Genomic DNA, 23,212 nt, shown 5'->3' with positions numbered 1-23,212 from the left:
CTGGGTAACAAGAGTGAAACTCCGTCTCAAAAAAAAAAAAAAAAAAAAAAAAAAAAGGAAAAAAAGAAAGATACGGGCCTCAGCGAGAGAGTACTGGGACTCATAGACAGGGAGCACACTGTGCCTTCGTAACATAACCCTCAAAGATTTCCAGAGTACCATAACAAATAGGATTTTATTTGATCCTCCCTACGATCCTGGAAGACAGGCAAGGCAGACATCATTGCAGCCAGCATACAGATGAGTTTCAGACACCTAAGTCATCTGCTTAGGGTTATTAATGGAGGGATGGTAGAGCCTGATCTCACACTCAGGACTCCTGACCCCAAATCCAGCCCTCTTCCCCTGGGCTGGGCTGCTCATCCGTGGCTTTCTCTGCTCAATGGCCTAACCATGTGTAGACTGTGACCTGAGTGACCTTCAGAACATGCCGGAGGATGAGGGGGAGCCCAGCAAAGGAGCCAGCCCTGAGCCAGCCAAGAGCCCGTGCCTGAGAAATGTGAGTCATGACCTGGGTTCCCATACCTCAGGGCCTCTGTCCCTCAGGAAGAGGCAAGGGAAGCTCTCCCCTTCATGCTGGGTGCCCTCCTGGCAGTTCCGGACCCTGTTGTCTCTCTCCGGTTTGGGTGAGGGCACAGGCAGCACTGTGTGAATATTTCAATGGCCTGGGACATGTTCACTGTATGTTATTTTCCTTGTTTCTTTTATTTTGTATTTTGCCACCTTCCTGACTGGGAAGTCACTGTGTTTGTGCTGAGCAGGGGGAATGTGGTGAAATTCTCTGTGCCCTCAGGCCCAAAGGACATCACCACCCCAACTTCTGTTGCATAACGTAAGCCGGGCTATAGGAAAAGCTCCGGACCAGGAGTTGGGTGACCTCTGCCCGCCTTGCGACACTGCTGTGTAGCCTTGGGCAAGTCGCTTCTCTTCTCTGAGCCTGAGTTTTTCACCTGCAGAATGAAAGACTGGACCAGATGTAGGATGCCCAACCTTGGGGCCATGGAAGTACAGCAAGGGGCTCATAATCACAAGCAGCTTTGTCAACTGTATAATTCACTGGTATCATCACCAGCGATGGTACCAGTCACTAACAACTTCCTAAGTCCTTTACATGCTGACAGCAACTCAGTGAAGTTGGCATGATTGTTATCCCCATTTTACAGATGAGGAAACTGAGGCTCAGAGAGAATGAGTGATATGCCCCGTGTCCCACAACTCACATGTGGCAGAACTTAGCTGTAAAGCCAGGGTTCCCCTGGCCCAGTCGCTCAGCACCCAGCCGCAGGTGGTCCTGCCTCACTAAAGAACAGGGCTCACGCTTGCTTGTCCTGCTGCACCTCGTGTGTGTGTAGACGTGGTTACAGAGTAGTGCAGGGCTCACAGTAGCTTTTGGTAATTCTGTATGTGCTCCATAAATAGTTTGACTACTACTCTTTGGCAGTCCACAAAACTTGCAGACATTCCAGGGGAACCCTGATGATTAAAAATACTGGGTTCAAAAGCACTGGGTAAAAATGCCCTAGGGTTTTGCCAGCTCTGCAATTCTATTAAAAAGTATGGCTTCACACTCAGACTGCCTCCTGCCTTCCACGAGCTCCTGCCTTCTTCTCCCTCAGCCCCCCTCTCCCCACCCTGCTCTGCTCTCCTAGCCCTCTTTTTTGTTCCCTTGCAGGCAGCCGACCTGCCTCCACCGCTCCCCAACAAGCCTCCCCCTGAGGACTACTATGAAGAGGCCCTTCCTCTGGGACCCGGCAAGGCCCCTGAGTACATCAGCTCCCACAGTAAGTTCTGGTCCCCTTGGTGGGGCTGGGGACTTCCCCTCCCTGAGAAGCCAGATCTAAGTTCCTCTGTGTCCTGCGGGAGCTGGAGCTGCAAGCCTGTCACCGTCCCAACCATGTCACCACTGGCTGAGGAGAAGCTTCCCTGGGCACCTGGCCTCCTCAGTGACAGTCTGGGTGGACCATTGGGTGTGGCCCCAGGGGCTGGGGGCTTGGGTTCTAGTCCCAGATTTCTGTGGCCTTGGAAAATCCCCTTGCCCTCTCTGGATCTCTGTTCTTCCACCCTTAAAAAAGAGGAACCAGATAAACCCATGTCAGTGTGCTAGGAGACGGCTACCCAGATGACCACCACTATACTGCTCCCCCTACTGAAACTGCCAACCCAAGCGCTCCTCTAGAGTGGGTGGTGAAATCGTTTCAGTAGAATCACATCCTATAGGTGGATTCGGTTGTCAGGTCAATGCATAAAATAAAAAGCAGGTGGTCTAAACCACAGGTTGTCAGAGTAGAGTGGGGGGACCCAGGGGTTCATAAGATGATGTAGGCAGAAATATCAGAAGTTTTACTTCTGTTGAGTTCAACACATCTTTTAATAAATTCCATGTAAATGTTTTGTAGTATTTATATTCTGATAATAGCATATTTGTTTTAAAAAAAATTACATATACATATATAACTTACAAAAATAAAGATATGTATATATTTTTACTAGGAGCTGGGTGCAATACAGTGATTTAGTGGGCACTGGTACAAGTTACCACTGAAAATCTCTTAACTGGCCATAAAGGAGAGCCTGTGATCTTTTCACTGGTCTCCTCCAGCACTGCAACACATGGACATTCTTTTGAATGAAGAGCAGATGAAGTCACTTGTTTGGGTAAAAGAACTTAACATTACATATAAGAAACTATATGCTCGTGTTTGGACGGCTCAGAATGAGTAGTTGAATTTGTGTAAGATAACGTTTGTATGCTGCTACTCTGTCATTCAGCAGCACAGTGAAATGTTCTCCAACTGCCAAAAAATAATCAAATAGATCTGTCTGTGCTGATGAATTCATTTTAGAATTGATCTAATCAGTTCTAAATCATGAGGTCAGGAGATCAAGACCATCGTGGCCAATATGGTGAAACCCCATCTCTACTAAAAATATAAAAATTAGCTGGGAGTGGTAGTGTGTGCCTGTAATCCCAGCTACTCAGGAGGCTGAGGCAGGAGAATTGCTTGATGAGCACAGACAGATCAGCATAGACAGATCTGTTTTATTATTTGTCATTGAAAACATCAAACACAGAATACTGTATACAACAATTCCATTTGTTTTTTAAAATAGGGTACACACACATACACCCATACACACACGCATGCATCCATGTTAACAATTTTTTGAGGATATGCAAGGAACTATTAATAGGATTTTCCTGTGGGAAATTAATAGAACTATGGGTGAAGGGAACATATTTTTTCATTCATACTCTTTTGTGTTACTGTTTATGCTTTTTACCGTGGGTGAATTTTTTTGTTGCGGTAAAATACGTGTAAGATTAACTATTCCACGATTTCAAACTGTCCAACAAGTGGCATTGAGTGCATTCACAGTGTTTGCAGCCACCACTCCTTTCTAGTCCCCAAACGTTGTCATCACCCCAGACACCTAATAGGGAATGACCTAAGCAGTTATCCCCATTCCCCATCCCACCCCCGGCCCCTGCTCATCCCCAGCTCCTGCTAACCACAAATTCACTTTCTGTCCATATGGATTCGCCTATTCTGGACATTTCACATAAATGGAATCGTACAATCTGTGGCCTTTTGTGTCTGGCTTCTCTCACTTAGCATGTTTTCTAGGTTCATCCACGTTGTAGCATACCTCAGAACCTCTTTCCTTTCTGTGGCCGAACACTAGTTCACCGTACAGATAGACAACTTTGTCCTTATCCATTCCTCAGCTGATGGAGCTTGGGCTGTTTGCACCTTTTGGCTGGGGTGCTTGGACCAGGTAATCCACAGCCCTCTTCCGCGTTGATAGTCTGAGGTTCTGTGTTACCGCAAACAGCTGTTGGGATATAAAGCCGGTAACTTTATTTTACGTACTCAAGGACGGGGGACAAAGTACTGCTGGGCCTCAAATCCCAGATCAAGCCTATTGGCTAGATGGGGCTCCTTCACCTCCCCAGAGAGCTCACTTCCCTCTCAGACAAGGCAGAGAAGCCACCTCCCAGAAGCAGCTGGAATCCTGGGGCAGAAGGAAAGGGAGGGCTTCAGGAAGGGCAGGGAACCCTGTCCGGGGAGAGCACGCCAAGCCTCTCAGGGAGTATCCTTCCTCACACGCACAGCATCCAGCCCTACTAGGTGTCTTAGCAATGTGTTCCCATGCCCCCTCACCCTTCCCTACATCACACCTCTAACCCTGACACCCCTGTTCACCTCCCAGAGATGTCCAGTGTCTGAGGCCTCAGGGTACCTGCTAGAAAGGTGGGCTCCGAGCCTCACTTGGGAGATAGAACTGGGTGTCCCAGTCTCTGAGAATGTCAGTGCAGCTGTCCTCAGGAAACAGATGTGCAGAGGGGGCTAGGAGCCCAGAGCAGCGTTCTGAAGAGCAGTGTGCTATGAGAGTGACTTAGACTGGGTGAAGGAAGGCTTCCTGGAGTGGGGGGTGTACGCCATCCCCTGAGCAGGCACTCTCAGTTCTGATCCAGGTTCTGTCACCAGCAAACTGTGTGTGGCTTGTTTCTTATCTGTCAAATGGAACTGATATCCACCTCCCTGCCTTGTGGGAATCACAGGAGACCACAATCACAGTAATAACAGCTGGCATTTGTTCAGCATGCTGTGTGTGCCAGGCGCTGTCCTGAGTATTGACATGCATTGTATCACTAAGCCAAGGTGGGAATTGCTCAGGTCACTTTACACATCAGGAATCTGAAATGAGGAGAGACGTTTCTTTTTGAGGTCACTCAGTAAATGATAAAGGTAGGATTTGAACTCAACTCTGAGTGATCCCAAAGTACATGCTCTTAACCATCTGAACTTCAAAGTATGTTCCAGGGACTGCCTGCATCAAAATAACCTTTCTAAATAATTATTAAATAAATTTGTCCCATCTCATTGGAGTTCAGTATAGTTTCTATGTATGTTTAGGATTTTCCTATTAGTCATTTTTAACGCAGATTGCTCAGTCCAGCCCACTCCAGTGAACCAGAATCTCTGAGGATACAGCCCAAGGGTCTGCATTTTCAAACAACTCCCAGGTGATTCTGACACAGAATACAGCTTGAGACATCCCACTAACTCTGGCACTGCACCGTACCACCTCCCAGCTCCAAATGGAAGTTGTGAAAATCCACACAGATCGTTGTTGCAATCACTATTATGTGCAATATTATCTCCTCTAGTCCAGTTTTCTTTGCAGTCCCAGAGGTTTAGAAGGTGAATGATTTTCACAAGAGGAGGGAGCAGATGTATTAGGAAGTGAGAGGAAGGGCTGAGGTGGAACAAGATGAGAAGGCGGAACAGGGAGCGAGGTCTCAGCCCAGGCAGCTGGCACATCACTCCCTGCAGTGCAGAAATCTGAGCTGTGACCAATACACACACACACACCATGCACAATGCTATGCTCTGGGGTCACTGAGGAGGAGCTGACCACTCACTGCCTAAGAAAGTCAGAGGAAAGATCTTTGATCTGGGTCTTAACGGATGAGTAGAAGTCCTCAGTAGAAGATAAGAGAGCACAGGGAACAACATGAACACAGGCCGGGAGATACGATAGCCCAGCAGGGCAGTTTCTGGTGACAGGAGCAGAGGGACTGTGGGGAGCTAGAACAGATGAGACACAGAGAAGAGGCCTCATGCCCTGGCCAGAGCTGCTCAGACACCTGCTGTCTCTTCCCTGAGGAGGAGCGTGGGTGTCAGGGTCTCCCCTAGTCCTGCCCCCCTGGAGTCTGCCTGCATTTCTCCAAAATACAGCTTTCTGACAATCCACAGATGGCTACAGCCCCACCCACTCGATTGTGGATGGCTACTATGAGGATGCTGACAGCAGCTACCCAGCAACCAGGGTGAACGGCGAGCTTAAGAGCTCTTGTAAGTACCGGGTGGGTGTCCAGATGCTGGGCAGGGCTTCTGCCCTTGCAAAGAGCAGGACTTGCCCTGTCCTTTCACGTGCATGTGCCCACCAGCCTCTCACCCAGGCCATGGGCCTCACCAGAGAGGCCCAAAAGTCCTTGTTATGAGTGACCCCAGCACTCAGTGGAAAGACTACTGGAATGGGAGTCAGGAGGCCTGGATCTAACCCTTTCCCTGACTCTTAGTCTGATCTTAGGTAAGTAATTTCTTTTCGCTGAGTCTCTAGTTTCCTGATCTATAAAATGGAGATTTGCTGGGTTGTTGTGAGAAAAACCAGAGACAAGAGAGGTCAAGATGAAGGGGTAATGACAATAGCAGAAATTTATTGAGTATTTATTGGGTGCCAAACACTTGGCTAAATGCTGCCCATGCATTGGTCTTCAAATAGCCAGCTGAAGTAGGACTATCAGTTATTCTGATCACTTAACTGACGAGGACAATGAAGCTCTGAGAAGGGAAGTAACCAAGTCGCAAAGCAAGGGATAAATCAGCACAACACAGTGCAAAAGTAGGGGCCAGCCAGGTGCAGTGGCTCGCACCTATAATCCCAGCACTTTGGTAGGCCAAGGCGGGTGGATCACCTGAGGTCAGGAGTTCAAGACCAGTCTGGCCAACATAGTAAAACTCTGTCTCTACTAACAATACAAAAAATTAGCCAGGTGTGGTGGTGGGTGCCTGTAGTCCCAGCTACTTGGGAGGCTGAGTCAGAAGAATCACTTGAACTCAGGAGGCAGAGGTTACAGTGAGCCAAGATCACACCACTGCACTCCAGCCTGGTGACAGAGCAAGACTCCATCTAAAAAAAAAAAAAAAAAAAAAAAAAGTAGGGGTCTTAGTTATTATCAGTGTCATGCCTTATGCCCACACCTTCCTAACCCCAGGCCCCAGCACAGGGATGGCTTCAGAGGGGTGAGAAAGTGCTTCCCCAGGATGGCACAGTGACGAAACTTTCCCATGACGCCTGCAGACAATGACTCTGACGCAATGAGCAGCTCCTATGAGTCCTATGATGAAGAGGAGGAGGAAGGGAAGAGCCTGCAGCCCCGACACCAATGGCCCTCAGAGGAGGCCTCCATGCACCTGGTGAGGGAATGCAGGATATGTGCCTTCCTGCTGCGGAAAAAACGTTTCGGGCAGTGGGCCAAGCAGCTGACGGTCATCAGGGAGGACCAGCTCCTGGTGAGTGGTCAGCAGCAACCGTGCGCCTCTTGGCCTCACGTGGTCTTGCATACGGATAGGTCTCTACATACATGTGGATGTGTCTGCCTTGGGCATAACCGGCTTGACTTTGTGCACAGAAGCTCAAAGCCGCCATGCTCCTAAGAGAACAGGACTTTCCCCACTGGAGCAGAATTTAAACACACACACAGCCCTTCTCTCTCTCCCTCCCTCCCTCTCTTTCTCTCTCTCTCTTTCTCTCTCTCTCTCTCTCTCTCTCTCTCCCTCCCCCCCCACCCCTCTGTTTCTCTAATTTAAAGACCTCGGCTGGGCACGGTAGATCATACCTGTAATCCCAACACTTTTGGAGGCCAAGGCAGCTGGCTCACTTGAGGTCAAAAGTTTGAGACCAGCCTAGGCAACATGGTGAAACCCCATCTCTACTTAAAATACAAAAAAATAGCCAGGCATGGTAGTACACACCTCTAGTCCCAGCTACTTGGGAGGCTGAGGCAGGAGAATCATTTGAACCCGGAAGGCCAAGGTTGCATGAGCCGAGATGGTGCTACTACACTCCAGCCTGGGCAACAAAGTGAGACTCTGTCTCAAAAACAAAAAAAAAAGACCTGATATAGGCTTTACCATGTTTTTGTTTTGTCAAAAAAATGTATCATTAAATCTGTGTTGTTTTACGTTATGCAAGTAAATGTGCTTATTTATAAAACTACAGAAAAACAAAAGAAAAGTGGTTTAAAAAACTACTGACCAAAGGTCAATAATGTCATTGACCAAGAGAAAACCGCTATTAAGTACACACATTTCCACCCTCATTTCCAACATCTGTCTTTTACCAAAGGAACCCCCTATAAGACTCATCGTTCTGTTACTTGCTTTTTTAAAAAGGGGTTTTTTTTTTATATTTACCATCTCTCAGCTTATCATGTCATAAAAGGAAAAGCTCCTATAATTGCAAAGTAAGACAATGAACATGATTTCAGAAAGAGTAGTTCCTCTCCCCAGAGATCTGTTGGCAAGCCTTGCTCAACATGTATGCATCTGAAACATGGCCTTTTCTCACTCCAAGACAGCACCAGTCCAAGAGACATGACAAACCTCTTTCCATTCCTACACCTTCTATATTCTTCTCAACATATTAGAGTGGCTAGGACGTCCAGCACAATGCAAACAGAAGTGGGAGAGCAGACATCCTTGTCTCAGTCTAGAGTTCAAAAGGGAAGTTACTGTTAAGGCTGGTTATGTTGGCTCATGCCTATAATCCCAGCACTTTGGGAGGCTGAGGCAGGAGGATCACTTGAAGCTAGGAGTTCACAACTAGCCTGGGCAACAAAGCAAGACTCCATCTCTACAAAAAAAAAAAAAAAAAAAAAAATTAATTAGCCAGTCATGGTGGTATCCACCTGTAGTCCCAGCTACTCAGGAGTCTGAGGCAGGAAGATTGCTCGAGCCCAGGAGTTTGAGGCTGCAGTGAGCTGTGATCACACCACTGCACTCCAGCCTGGGTGATAAAGCAAGACCCAGTCTCTAAAAATAATAATAACAATAATTTACCATTAAGAATGACGTTTGCTGTGGGTTGTTTGTAGACGAAACTGTTCCTTGATGGTGCTGCTTTTTATATACGTCTGGAATCCATTTGCTAGTATTTTGTCCAGTGCTTTTGCAATTGTGTCATGAGAGAAATTAGCCTGTAATTTTCCTTTTTCATAAAGTTATTGTCAGGTTCTGGTATGAAGGTAATGCTGGCCTCATTACCAAAAAAATAGGGAAGTAAGAGTCATTATTCATAAACGATTGACTTCCCAAGGCCAATCCTCCATCTCTTCTAGAATTCTGTCTCCCAAGTTCCTGCCAGGTAGATTTTTAATTGGCTTCCTCCCAAGCCAGCCCATTTCTTCTCTAGTTCTTTAGGCTAGCCTGGTCTTCCTAGGATTGTGCTACAGTCTGCCTCTTCCTAAATAGGTAGTTGTGACTGAAGATTACCCAAAGATGCCTCTTCCCACCAGGCTTCTCTTTCAGGGTGAATGGCCTGGACCCTTCAGCTGAATGGTCCAGCTGGGTGGTGGAAGTCTCTAAAGGGAGGTCGGGCCTCCCCCGGAGCCTTTGTGTGAGGATGTCTCCTTCCTGTACCCTCTACTTCAGAAGATCCTGATGCCTTTCTCTCCCTGTACAGTGTTACAAAAGCTCCAAGGACCGGCAGCCGCATCTAAGGTTGGCTCTGGATGCCTGCAGCGTCATCTACGTGCCCAAGGACAGCCGGCACAAGAGGCACGAGCTGCGTTTCACCCAGGGGGCTACCGAGGTCTTGGTGCTGGCCCTGCAGAGCCGAGAGCAGGCCGAGGAGTGGCTGAAGGTGTGTGGCCTGCACTCGACACTCCCGCCTTCCCGCCCTTTCTCTCTTCCCCAAGCCAGCCCTCAGTAGAGCTGGCTCCTGTCCCTGGGAGAACCCTTGCTCAGTAGCTGAGCCCAAGTGCCCTGTGCGTGGATACAGCTTATGTATGGAAATGGGCCTCAGATATCTCCAAGAGGCAGACTTCATGCTGGAGGCCTGTGTTCCTTTTAGTTATTTGAATTCCCTTTCCAAATCCTTACTGTGGGCTTGTTCAGCCTGCACTGTGTACCTCCTAGAACTGGGAACTTAGTATCTACAAAAGAAGCTGATTGCATCATTCGACAAGCGAATTCTTAAAACAACAACAACAAAGAAAAATCCTTCCTTGCCTGAAATGTACATCTTGTAATGAGCACCCATGGGCCAGCTTCTGCCTCTGCAGCGACATGAAACAATGAGAGTTACCACGTAATGAGCACTTACTTTGTGCCATGCACTGTGCCAAGAACTTTACCTGCATGACCTCATTTATGCTTCAAAGTGGGACAAAATATTATTGTCCCCATTTCACAGATGAGGAAACTAAGACACAGCTTTGAGAACTTACGTGATTTGCCAAAGGTCACACAACCAAAGTGCCTGGAGCGTGGATTTGAAGCTAAGAAGTAAATCCAAAGGCCATAGGCAGGATGCCATAGTGATGCCATGGGAGGAGGGGCTTTGTGGCACCCACACTTGGGTTCAAGCCCCAGGCCTAAGTGGCACTTACTGGTTGTGTGACCTTCTGCAAATGACTTTGCCTCTCTGTGCCTGTATTTTTCATCTGTGAAATGGTCCTTGGAAGGATTCTGGAGAGCACTTGGCACAGTGCCTGCCAGGCAGTGAGTGCGTAGTAACTGTCAGTAATTACTGCTGGATGACAGCAATGCCCCACCCATATTCCCTTATCCCTGCACTGCCTCTACTTCACCCTGACACCTCCTCTCTTCCTCTGATCTTCCTGCTGGAACAATGAAACCAAACACCTCCCTCCCCACCCAGCCCCTTCCTTCCTGTGATAACCGGCCCTCCTGATGGAACAGTTGGTGTTTCTTTTGTCTCCGGAGGGAAGGAAGGGAGAGAACCTGCCTGCTGGGGGAGCCTGTACACTACAGGGGCTGGTTGGGTCGGCACACGGAGCCCTAGACTGGAGTTAAAAGAGACTTGCCTTGACATCGATCCTGGGTGGCCGTTAGCCCAGAGGTTAACAGTGGGCAGCCGCCCTGCCTGCATTTAGTTCCTGGCTCTGCTGCCCAACTAACAGGTGGCTTTCCCTCTACAAGGCTCATCATCCTTAAGCTGTAACTCAGGGCTCACAAGGCTGCTAGGGGATAAAATGAGATAATTTCACAAAAAGCCACCAGACAGGCGAGCAACAAATGATGGCTGTGATTATTTCCTGATCTCATGCTTATTGCTGTGTGGCCTTGGCGAGCGAGTGGATGCCTTTAGGAGATGGAGGTGATAACTCCAGCCGCCCTATAGGTTGCTGTAAAGGTGCACATGGTCACAGAAGCAGGTCCCTCGCCCTTGTGAGGGTTTATGGCTCCCATCACTCTTCACATCCACGGTCCCACTGTCTTCAGGTAACCCAGGGAGGGAAGCAGAGGACTAGTGTCATTCCCATGTTACAGATGTGGACACTAGGGCCCAGAGCAGGGAAGTAGCTCTTCCAAGACCACACAACTAAGTAGCAGTAAACCTCTTGGTCCCTATCCTTGTATCTTTTCAACCCAGGGGACAGATATGGGAGAAAGCCTTTACAAACCCTGATGTGCCCCACACATGTGCTGGTGTTGTGTCAGCCCCTCTCTTCCCCACAGTGGCCCTGACCCTCCATTCACCACATAAACCCCATTCTTCCTTTGTAGCCACAGCCTCCCTGCCCACCCGTTCACAGCTGTGTGTCCTCTTCACAGGTCATCCGAGAAGTGGGCAAGCCAGTTGGGGGAGCTGAAGGAGTGGAGGGCCCCAGATCCCCTGTTCTCCTGTGCAAGCTGGACCTGGACAAGGTATATCTGTCTCCACTAGGTCCTCCCGGGGCCAGGCAGTGGCCACTTAACACGGGCTTAACCCCAGGGGAACTCACTGGCTGGGGGGAAAGCCAGGCACCTGCCAAACTGTAGGTGCCCAGCACAGAGCTGGCATAACCGTAGGTACTTAATAAATGTCTCCTGAATCCATGAACAAATGAGTGCCCATGCCCAAGGTGCAGTACAAGCCAGAGAAGAAGTGGCTCACCCTGCCAGGACAGGAGGAGGTCACATTTCAATTGTGCCAGGACAAATAAATTGAAATTTGTCAACTAGAAAAGGAAGGTGTGTTATCCCGGCACTTTGGGAGGCCAAGGCGGGCATATCACTTGAGCCCAGGAGTTCAAGACCAGCCTGGACAACATAGTGAGACCTCATCTCTAAAACAAAAAAATTACAAAACAATTATCCAGGTGTGGTGGCATGTGCCTGTAGTCCCAACTACTCAGGGAGCTAAGGCAGGAGGATTGCGTGAGCCTGGCAGGTGGTGGCTGCAGTGAGCCATGATTGCACCACTGCGCTCCGTCCTGGGCAACAGAGTAAGACCCTGTCTCAGAAAAAAGAAAGAGAAAGAAAAGAGAGAGCGAGAGAGAAGAAAGAAAGAGGAGTGTGCCTGCTCCTGTTTGGAAGATGAGAGAAGCAGGCATTAGCCAGTTGGTCAGGCTGTTGGCAAATATGTCCCAGTACCTGCACATTGCCAGGTTACTGTGGGTAACAAAGGGCCTTGGACCTAAGTCCTCCCCTTAATGGGCATGACAGTCGAGGTGAAGGCTTAAGAACCACCGACACACGCCTTACATGATATAATCAAGGCTAGTATTTATAGACTGTGACTGCATGCGCTGCAGTGAACTAAATCACTCAGGTGACTTCCAGGACAACTCTCTGGGTAGTTACCTTTTCAGAGGAGAAAGCTGAGACGGAGATTTGCTCAAGGTCACATAGTAAATCAGAAACATAGCCAGGATTTGAACCCAGATACTCTAGCTCCTGATGACTGTGCCGCGCCACCTCTCGAGGCCAGGATCCTCAGCACCTGATTGACAGGTACTCGTTGAGTATCTGGGGCACTCCAGGAACTGTGCTAGCCACTGAGATGCAGTCTAAACAGAAACAGATGCAAGCCCTGCCCTCACAGCCCTTCCAGCCCAGTAGGAAGCAGACATGAATCAAATAGTCACACGGACTTAAAAATGGCAAGCTGTGTGAGTGCCAGGAGGGAAAAGTACCAGGTACCCTGAGAGTGTGTGTCAGGGACCCTGCTCCTGCCTCAGAGCTCCAGGAAGGCTTCTTTGCGGAAGTGACATTTCAGATGAAGATGAAAAATTAGCAGGGAAGAGGAGGGAAAAGGTATTGTAAGCAGAGGGAAAAGGCGCAGGAGCAGGAAGAAGCCTGGCAATGAAAACAGCCAGTGTGGCTGAGTTCAGAGAGAAAGGAGAGTCCACCAGCCTATTAGAGTATCCCAGAAAGCTACAATGAGGGGAACAGGGGCTCTCACTGGCTGTAGGGATGATAAGGATGAGGGAAGACAAGCACCTATGTTGAGTCTTGAAGCACAGGCAAGATTTCACTGAGGCAGAGGTGGACTGAGGGGAGGAAACAGAAGCAAAGGTACGGGATCAGGCGGAGTCACCAGGAGTGGAAGGTGAGTATTCATGTGCCCAGGCTGCAGGGGGAGAAGCTCAGCCCTATCCTCATTTAGCCTTTGCCATTAGTGAGGCCAGAGGGAAAGCAGCATTAGCAGTGTCGGTGTGCATGAGTGTGTGTGCACACACTCGCCAGTGCGTGCTGTGGTGCAGTTTGGAGGAATTGTAGAGAGGAAGAAGAGGCAAGCTTGTAGAGTTGAGCTTTCCTGTGGCTGAGTGTCCACGGGGAGGGTAACTAGAATGTTCAGGGTGTGATTTTGGGTGGAGAGTGAGGTTGAGGACATGATATTGGTGGGTCTGTTTCTCCATGGAATCGTGTGATTGCAGCAGCATCATCCAGTTAATTCCAAAGGGCTCCCAGTACTTCCTTGTATTTGCTATCTATCTTGGTGAAAACCTTGCCATCTCTACACCATTGCAGAACACATGGAGCCATAACTTCTGTTTCACAATTTGAAGAGGTGATTCTTTACACTTGATGGTTCTGTCCCCTTTCTGACACGTGTCATGTTTGAAGCCCTTCGGAAATTGAGAGGAGTACATGCTCTCCCGTCCTCCCTGTTCCCCTGGTGCTATGCTTATGGTGAAGCATCCCTGAACCTGATTTGAGAGGATCTTGGCAGGAAAGGCTTTGGGACCTCAGAGCTCTGTAATTCTACCTTCTCAAGTGGGTGGATGTCATTTAATCCTGGTCCAAGTGTGGCTGGCACAGTTTAGCTCCTTGAAGAAGGATGGCAGCACACTACACAGGTGTTGGAAATGATACAGTCAGTGGGCCTTCACTTGGGCTGGCTCCCTCACAGCAGCCCTCTGAAGTCGGTGGAATTCAAGTGAGAAAACCCAGCCTTGAGGGGAATAGAAGGACCTTCCCACATTTCCACAGCTAATAAGTGGTAAAAGTCATCATTGCTTCCAGTGTACATCCCATGGTGCCTAGTATACATGGGACCTTGAATGAATGAATTGATAAATGGTCTAGAGTTGGTGTAATGAGTAAAACTAATTTGGGCTGGCAGTGAAATTGTCGACATGTCATGTGTGGGTGTGTGGGTATGTGTTCCCTTCCCATCCTCTCCCCGAAGTTAGGATCATAATGGACTCCAGATAAGCTGGCAGACATCTTCACAACAGTCAAGTCCTGCCAAGACGGTTTTGAAAATGTCTGCCAGCTCATCTCTTTTTCTCCATCCTCATTGTCACTTGGTTCATGATCTTGTTGAGTCTTATCATGACAAGGATGACACTCTCTTTTATTATTATTATTTTATTATACTTTAAGTTCTGGGATGCATGTGCAGATCATGCAGGTTTGTTACATAGGTATACATGTGCCATGGTGGTTTGCTGCATCCATCCCTCCGTCATCTAGATGAGGTATTTCTCCTAATGTTAGCCCTCCCCAATTCCCCCACCCCCTGCCATGCCTCCCCTAGCCCCCCACCCCCAACAGTCCCCAGTGTGTGATGTTCCCCTCCCTGTGTCCATGTGTTCTCATTGTTCAACACCCACTTATGAGTGAGAACATGCAGTGTTTGGTTTTCTGTTCTTGTGTCAGTTTGTTGAGAATGATGGTTTCCAGCTTCATCCATGTCCCTGCAAAGGACATGAACTCATCCTTTTTATGGCTGCACAGTAGTCCATGGTGTGTATGTGCCACATTTTCTTTATCCAGTCTATCATTGATGGGCATTTGGGTTGGTTCCACGTCTTTGCTATTGTAAACATTTGCCACAATAAACACAGATGACACTCTCTTAAGTGGCTCTTTTGCTTCCAGTCTTGTCCCCTCTTGTCTGTCCCCACAATGCCACAAGAAGTAACTTCCTAAACCAATTTGGATTACATTAGTGTTCCACTTACTTTCCCAGCTCCCTGTCACCTGCCAAATACAGTCCAAATTCCTAAGACATCCATCTCAAAGTGTTATAATTAATTGCCTCCCTCACCAAACAGACTGAATTGCCCAAAGACACAACTATATCTAAGTCATGGTTGTCTTCCCAATACCAGGCATGGTATCAGGCACAGAATAGTTGCTGACAAACATTTGTTAGCTAATTGTCATGTGCTGGGGAAGTTGGAGGAAGATTGAACCAATAAAGGGACATTTGGGTACTGCTGAATGTGCCCTCTTATGGGGGACTGTCTGTGTCCCTCCTCAGAGGCTGTCCCAAGAGAAGCAGACCTCAGATTCTGACAGCATGGGCATAGGCGATAACTGTTCTAGCCTTGGCCGCCGGGAGGCCTGTGATCACGGTAGGAGCCTCTGGGATCTCAGGCTGGGGAATGCTGGGACTGGGAGGGGCCTTGCCCATGGGCATACAGTGGCAGAGCAGGTCCTGACCACTCTGGAGACCTGCGTCAGTGGCCTGGCCTGCCATACCTGGAGCTGCAGGTCCATCCCTGTGTGCAGGCTGAAAAGGCCATGGGGAAGACTAAGGGTGGGTGGGACCTGGAGCTCCCTCTACTGCCCTGACCCATTTTCCAAACAGGCAAAGGGAAGAAGAGCAGCCTGGCAGAGCTGAAGGGCTCAATGAGCAGGGCCGCGGGCCGCAAGATCACTCGTATCATCAACTTCTCCAAGAAGAAGCAACTGGCCGACGACCTGCAGACGTCCTCCGCCGAGGAGATTCCCTGCTGTGGTGGGTCCAGAGCACAGGGAGGAAGGGTGTTCAGGACCTGTGGGTGCGGGCTTCTGGGGCAGAGTTCAGGAGACCCCGTGCCTCATCCACCTCACCCCCAGGCCGGGGAGAGAATCCCAGCCTACTAGGAGGCTAAACCCCACTCCATTCACACTCTAGGCCTTCTTGTCACTTCCCTCCCCAGAGGCTCTGACACTCAGCGAGAGGAAAAGCCCGCCGACCACTGTATTTCTATGCTCCCTGTGACCTTAGCCCAAATCACTGCCCATCTCTGGGCCTCAGTTTCCCAGTTTCTTCTACTATAACAAGACAGGGGTATCTTATTTCCCAGCATAGGGCATGCCAGGTGTATAAGTTACAATCCATCTTATAGGGAAATTTCTTGGAGAAAAATATTTAGGTACTTTTAGTTATAAATGCATTCAATGTGAATTAAAAGTGATTTGAAGGGGAAAACATTATTTTGCTCACGTAAATGTAGCGTTCCATGTAGTGGAACCCAGTTTTTAAAAATCATATATTTTGGATATGCAGTAATTATTCTAACCCTTAAAAAATATATTATAAAAGTACATGGCAGGGCCAGGCACAGTGGCTCACCCCTGTAATCCCAGCACTTTGAGAGGCTGAGGACAGAGGATCACTTGAGCCCCGGAGTTTGAGTCCAGCCCAGGTAACATGATGAAACCTTGTCTCTACCAAAAATACAAAAATTAGCCAGGCATGGTAGTGTATGCCTGTAATCCCAGCTACTTGGAAGGCTGAGGTGGGAGGATCACGTGAGCCCAGGAGGTCGAGGCTGCAGTGAGCCATGATAGAGACACTGTATTCCAACCTTGATGACAGGGAGACCCAGTCTCAAAAAATAAATACGTAAATACATGGCTACAAAGAAATATTTTGTAATCAGCGAATCAGAATCTTTTATGGCAAAAATAAACAAATTTAAGTCTAAAGCATTGTGAGGGAATTCTAAACCTGTGGGTCATTAGCTATACAGCAGCTGTGCCTTGGTCAATTTTAGGATTATGTAAGCGAGACATTTTTGTTCCCACACGCTGCCACTGGATGTCAGCATCGTCCATTATTTTCCATCTTTCAGCAACAGTTTTGATTTGGTGAGAAAAGCAAAAGAGTTGTGTCTTTTATATATCCTATGCAGTAGTTCCTGCCCTTTTCATCAAGCTTGTTGTTGTCCAAAGGCTGTGCAGAGATGTATGAATGCCATTAACAGTCTGTATTTCACAGCTAAGAAACAAACTCAGAGAAAAGCAGGCCCAAGTCACCAGAGGCCACGGGGGAGAGAGAGCTGACCAGAACCCCAAGACCTTCTTTCCAGCAGACACATGCATTTGGCTTGCATCCCCATGCTGTCCCAGGGCAGGCTGTGGGAACGTCACGCCACTGTCTCCTCCAGGCTACCTGAACGTGCTGGTGAACCAGGGCTGGAAGGAACGCTGGTGCCGCCTGAAGTGCAACACTCTGTATTTCCACAAGGACCACACGGACCTGCAAACCCATGTGAACGCCATCGCCCTGCAAGGCTGTGAGGTGGCCCCGGGCTTTGGGCCCCGACACCCGTTTGCCTTCAGGATCCTGCGCAACCGGCAGGAGGTGGCCATCTTGGAGGTGAGAGGACGTGGGGGAGGCAGGTGCTGCTTGGTCTGGGGACTCTGGCCTGAGTGTTGTGTTTTGTGTGAGGGAGCCCTTGCTACTGACAGCCCGGGGACTGAAGGGGAAGGAAAGCAAGCCCCATTCCTGTCAGGTGACCCGAGTAGGATTATAAGATAACATACCAGACACCCACTTAATTTAAATCTCAGGTAAGCCACGAATATTACCTGACACGTTTTCATAATAATATAGATATGTCCCATGCAAGATTGGGGCTTTATCAATACTCAAATAGTATTCGTTGTTCATCTACCATGCAGATTAAACCAAACATTCTGCATTTTATTTGCTACATCTGGTAGCCCCAGAACACTAAGGTTTGTTTCTTTTTCCTTACGTTAAAATCTCAAGTCTGCCGGGCGCGGTGGCTCAAGCCTGTAATCCCAGCACTTTGGGAGGCCGAAGCGGGTGGATCACAAGGTCAAGAGATCGAGACCATCCTGGTCAACATGGTGAAACCCCGTCTCTACTAAAAATACAAAAAATTAGCTGGGCATGGTGGTGTGTGCCTGTAATCCCAGCTACTCAGGAGGCTGAGGCAGGAGAATTGCCTGAACCCAGGAGGCGGAGGTTGCGGTGAGCCGAGATCGCGCCATTGCACTCCAGCCTGGGTAACAAGAGCGAAACTCCAGCTCAAAAAAAAAATCTCAAGTCTGAAAGGCACCTAGTCCAGTGTCACCCATTCACATTTTGGAACCTCCTCTCAGACCTCCCCCCCGTAGCCTCCTCTGCTGGACGAGGAGGTCCGCTGCCCGCCCCTCCCATTGAGCAATTCAAATTTTAGAAAGATTTTCCCCATCCTGAGTGGAAATCTTTAAGCTCCAGGAAGGCAATAACCAGGCCTATTTTGCATACTTTTGTTTTTCCAGAACTCTGCATGATGTCCAGCACTAGACTACTGTGGGCTCTAGTAATATTTGTTGAACAAATGAGTGCATGAAGTGTGATTACATTTCGCCAGTTCACTCTCCTTCTTACCCACGGACTAGCCCTCCTCTCTGAGGTCATGCAGAATACGTGGTCTCTCTCTTCCACATAGCAACCCTTTGGCGATTTAAAATTTAAAATGTTAACACTAGAGGAAAACCAAAAACTAACTTCTCCCATCACGGACAAGGAAACTGAGGCCAGGGCAGCCACGCACTTTATCCAGGGGTCCACAGAGAGCCAGTGGTTTCTTGGTCTTGTCCTAGAACCTGACCTCTTGGTCCTGTTTTCTGCCCAAGAACCATTTCCTCTCTCAGTTCTTAAATTTCAAAAAAGACTGCCTCTCTAACTCACTGTTATTTTTTGTAGTTTAAGTCTCTTATTTCTCTTATACATGAAGCTTTCTAACAAAAAATGTGCTTTATTTACTGAAGTTTAGCATTTGTGTGCCAATCTGATTTTATGAGATGTTCTTTAAATGGGAATTAACATAAGTCTGTGTTTAGTTGACTGGCAACTTCTTGGAGATTTTTGAATACACGGTACTTTAATTATTTGGCAATTATAACGCAAGGAAAAAATTGATTGAGTTATATATGAAATGGCCTTTTCTAATAAAAAGTAAATATTTTTTAAAAATTCAGAGAACACCCAATGGTGGTTTTATATCCTAATGGTTGGGAAGGCTCTGAGAATGGAAAGTGAGGGCAGGGAGGCTTCTGTCTTAGAGAGGTCATCACGGAGGGTCTCTCTAAGGAGGTGACATTTGAATGGAAACCTGAATGGATGGAAGAAGGAAGCTTCTTGAATTTCTAGATCTGTACTGTGATCTTATTCCTCTTTGACCCCTGAGTATCGGGTACATAGTCAGTACTTACAGATATTTCTGGGTTTGGCTGAAGTCAACAGATCTCCAGAAGTCCTGACTGTGTGAAAATGAACTCCACCTTTGCCTCCTGTCCTTCAGGCAAGCTGTTCGGAGGACATGGGTCGCTGGCTTGGGCTGCTGCTGGTGGAGATGGGCTCCGGAGTCACCCCGGAGGCGCTGCACTATGACTACGTGGACGTGGAGACCTTAACCAGCATCGTCAGTGCTGGGCGCAACTCCTTCCTGTAAGGGTCAGCTGCACCCGCCACACTTGCCCAGGACCTTTCCTGTCTCCATCCCTCTCAGAGGCTGAGTCTAGCCCTGGGCACTGGGAGGGAAGGGAGGAGCTAAGGAAAGCTCTGCTTCCTTGGGAAGTTGGAATGGGTGTCTTCCTCTTACAGTAAGGAGTGGGGAGCTGGCTGAAGGAGGTGGCCCAGGGTCAGAGGCAAGCTGTGAATGGAAGGAGACAAAGTGGAGAAGCCTTGAAGTCGTGGCCTGGGCTCTGCCCTCATGCCACAGGACTTTAAGCTTTCACACACGTGAGCATGGACACTTGGCTAGTATATGGCATTCGGTATGAGAAGAGCCAGATGCGAGTCCCATATCTGTCACCACCAGCTGTGGAAGCTTGCGCTGGTTGCTTGCCATCTAGGATCTCTGCTTTCTGACTCATAGAATGGTGGTGATGAATTACCTGCCTTGCACGTTGAATGAGAATCACATTGGTCCTGCCTATGACGCCCTAACACAGCCCAGGACACAATGCTGCCTGTCATCTTGCTTTTGTAATCTTCCAACCTGCCTTAAAGTTTCTGCCAGAATCAATGAGAGTGTGGACAGGAAAGTACTGTAAGCTGCAAAGCATCACTGTCATTGTCATTGCCCCTTTTATTTTCTAGATATGCAAGATCCTGCCAGAATCAGTGGCCTGAGCCCCGAGTCTATGATGATGTTCCTTATGAAAAGATGCAGGTACAGTTTCCTTGGGCTGCCCAGGAATGTGGCAAAGGCCACTTATTAGCTCTCCCTCTTTCTGTTCCCTTTATCTTCTGCCTCGGAGAGATCCTTTTCATTTAAGCAGCCGCAGCTAGAAGGGGAGCCCTTCTTACCATAGAGCATGGCTCCGGATGAGGAATCCCTGGCACAGGAGGCTGGGTGGTGCAGTGGGAAGAGCCCCAGGTTGGGAGGAAGAAAGGGCTCTGTAGACTGTCAAGCACTACAGAAAGGTGAGGCGTCGTTTCCAGTTTGAGCAAGATGCTGGGGCCCTCCTCCCATTTACCACTCTGTGAACTTATCCTACTGATTCCGTGGTGTCTGGGGCGCATGCTGACTGTGGGGCCACCTGCAAGCCTTCACGTGGTCACCTTCATAATCTGGGAACTTCAGCTCCCAGGCCAGTCTCCATGTTTTGCTTGCTAAACCAGGGAGATACCAGCTTATTAATTCACAGTGAGTCCTGTGTAGCCATCGCATGACCTGGAATGCTCTTGGCAGCATGCCCTGTGCTGTCTCCTCCCTCAGAAAGTGAGAGGAGAGCCACATACCAGTCAGACGCTGGTGGGTTGGCCAGGCCTTACAGCTAGCAGGAGAGAGGCAATTAAGCTGCCTAGGACAACACACGTGTCTGCAGACAGGGCCTCTGCCTTGGATGGTGCTGGATGACACACTGAGTTTTCACCTCCAGGACTCCCTTTTCTTGAAATTTCTCCAGTCATCCTTCTGTTCATATGGTCTTTCTTCAGAGAGAGAGAAACTTGTGGATGCAGCTTGAGGTTTTTCTCAGTTGCAGAGTTTAGTAACAAGACAGCTTAGCACTTAAGGACATAAAGGTTGGAGACCCAGACTCAGGGCTAGGGCTGAGTTTCACTTCTCTGGTCCTCACTTGCTGACTCCAAAAGGATATGGTAAAACCTACCTTCTTGGATGCCTGCAAGAATTAAATAATACTTTAAGTAAAAAAGTTTAGGTAGGGGCTGGATTCAGTAGCTCATGCCTATAATCCTGGTATTTTGGGAGGCTGAGGTGGGAGGATCACTTGAGGCCAGAAGCTCGAGACCAGCCTGGCCAACATGGTGAAACCTTGTCTCTACTAAAACAAAATACAAAAATTAGCCAGGCATGGTGGTGCATGCCTATGGTCCCAGCTACTCGAGAGGCTGAGGCAGGAGGATCACTTGAACCCGAGAGGCAGAGGTTACAGTGAGCCAAGATCATGCCACCAAACTCCAGCCTGGGCAACAGAGTGAGACTCTATCTCAAAAAATAAACATTTAGGCTGGGTGCAGTGACTCATACCTGTAATCCTAGCACTTAAGGAAGCTGAGGTGGGTGGAACACTGAAGCCCAAGAGTTTGAAACCAGATTGGCCAACATGGCGGAACCCTGTCTCTGCAAAAATTAGCCCGGCATGGTGTTGTGCACCTGTTGTCCCAGCTACTTGGGAGGCTGGGGTGGGAGGATCACTTGAGTCCAAAAGTTTGAGGCTGCCATGATCACACCACCGCACTCAAGAAAAGAAAAAATGGGCATAGTGTCTAGACCAGGCGTCCCCAGACTTTTTACACAGGGGGCCAGTTCACTGTCCCTCAGACCGTTGGAGGGCCGCCACATACTGTGCTCCTCTCACTGACCACCAATGAAAGAGGTGCCCCTTCCTGAAGTGTGGCGGAGGGGGCTGGATAAATGGCCTCAGGGGGCTGCATGCGGCCCGCGGGCTGTAGTTTGGGGACGCCTGGTCTAGACATTGGCAAGTGTTGTAAAGAGGAGTAAATAGTACTGTTGTTGACAACATCATTATTTTATTACATTATTATCATTTTTAAACTCATGGTTTCCTAAGCTTTGACTGGATTTTTAGTGTAAATATTCTTCATGCTCCAATGTATAGTTGGTCTATTAAATTATGTCACTTCTGTCACTGGCTGATCTCATCCAAGACTTTTCTTCTTGAGGGAAGACTCTGTTAGCAATTCAGAAAATCAGGATACTTCCAAATGTTCTAAAGATAAAAATATCTATGATAAATAAATTATAGCCACCCACGGTCTTTTGAGACTTTCTAATTTTCCTCTCAGCAGATACTATAGTTTAGGGTTGCCTTCTGCTGCTTCCCAGCAGAAAAGTATGAGGTTCAAATGATATACTGCTAGAAAAACTGCTTTATGATTTGTGAGTGCTGTGCAAGTCTAAAACTGTAAGGCCAAGATCTCAGAGCAAGAAGAGCCCGTGCTGAGCAAAGACCACAGTATACTCTGCAGTGATGAGTGCGCCTGCCTGCCTTTGACTGTCTTCCTCCATCTCCCACCAGGATGGGGAGCCTGAGCGCCCCACAGGGGCCCAGGTGAAGCGCCATGCCTCCTCCTGCAGTGAGAAGTCCCATCGCGTGGACCCACAGGTCAAAGTCAAACGCCACGCCTCCAGTGAGTTGTGTGTGAGCCTCCCCTGCTGGCTAGGCGGGAAGGGAAGGAACCAGTCTATAGGAGGGATTTCAAAATCAGTTCCTCTGATGGGTAAATAAATGAGCAAAGTGAGATGCCAGGAAATACCTACCCTAAGAAAAATCGCAGCGCAAGCACAATGATAAAGGGCAGTCGGCATGTGGCCTCAGAGGGAAAAAGACAGGGAGCTGGGGGTCGGGGGGAACTGTGGGAAACTGGAGTGCTCAGGTCCCAACTATAGGGGAGGCTGCTGCACAGCTCTAGAAGACAATCCGCATGCAGCAGTACCAGGCCCCTAACACCACATCTGCCGATTACTTAAAACAGGCCACAAATCTAGACTTTAGGTGAAATTTAATTATTTTTTAATATCAGCAACTATTTTTTTTTTAATTTAGCACTGAATGAGGCCAAATAGAAAGGAGAGAGAGAGATTGCTGACAAGCTGTATCTGTTTCAGAGGCTAACGATTTGTGATTTCTGATCTGGGGTAATAAGAGAGAATTGAATCCATCCAAGTACCCTGGAGCCAGCT

At 48.4% G+C, this 23,212-nt stretch overlaps 1 protein-coding gene across 2 annotated transcripts in view; it reads left to right on the top strand.

Moving 5' to 3' along the window:
- The window catches only part of AFAP1L1 (actin filament associated protein 1 like 1), a 72,668-nt gene that overhangs the window by 29,599 nt on the left and 19,857 nt on the right, over nucleotides 1-23,212 (top strand). For both annotated transcript variants that reach the window (XM_039469048.2, XM_074379515.1), the window contains 12 exons: nucleotides 402-499; nucleotides 1,673-1,781; nucleotides 5,763-5,861; nucleotides 6,871-7,082; nucleotides 9,253-9,432; nucleotides 11,370-11,462; nucleotides 15,292-15,385; nucleotides 15,622-15,771; nucleotides 17,189-17,400; nucleotides 19,340-19,485; nucleotides 20,140-20,212; nucleotides 22,548-22,659. In XM_039469048.2, coding sequence (XP_039324982.1) covers nucleotides 402-499; nucleotides 1,673-1,781; nucleotides 5,763-5,861; nucleotides 6,871-7,082; nucleotides 9,253-9,432; nucleotides 11,370-11,462; nucleotides 15,292-15,385; nucleotides 15,622-15,771; nucleotides 17,189-17,400; nucleotides 19,340-19,485; nucleotides 20,140-20,212; nucleotides 22,548-22,659 — 1,578 coding nt within the window. The remainder of the gene's footprint in view (nucleotides 1-401; nucleotides 500-1,672; nucleotides 1,782-5,762; nucleotides 5,862-6,870; nucleotides 7,083-9,252; nucleotides 9,433-11,369; nucleotides 11,463-15,291; nucleotides 15,386-15,621; nucleotides 15,772-17,188; nucleotides 17,401-19,339; nucleotides 19,486-20,139; nucleotides 20,213-22,547; nucleotides 22,660-23,212) is intronic.

The sequence above is a fragment of the Saimiri boliviensis genome, chromosome 1, assembly GCF_048565385.1.
Source record: "Saimiri boliviensis isolate mSaiBol1 chromosome 1, mSaiBol1.pri, whole genome shotgun sequence".
NCBI classification, from domain to species: domain Eukaryota; kingdom Metazoa; phylum Chordata; class Mammalia; order Primates; family Cebidae; genus Saimiri; species Saimiri boliviensis.
Note: the sequence above shows the minus strand (reverse complement) of the source record. Positions and strands in the feature narration are given on the sequence as shown.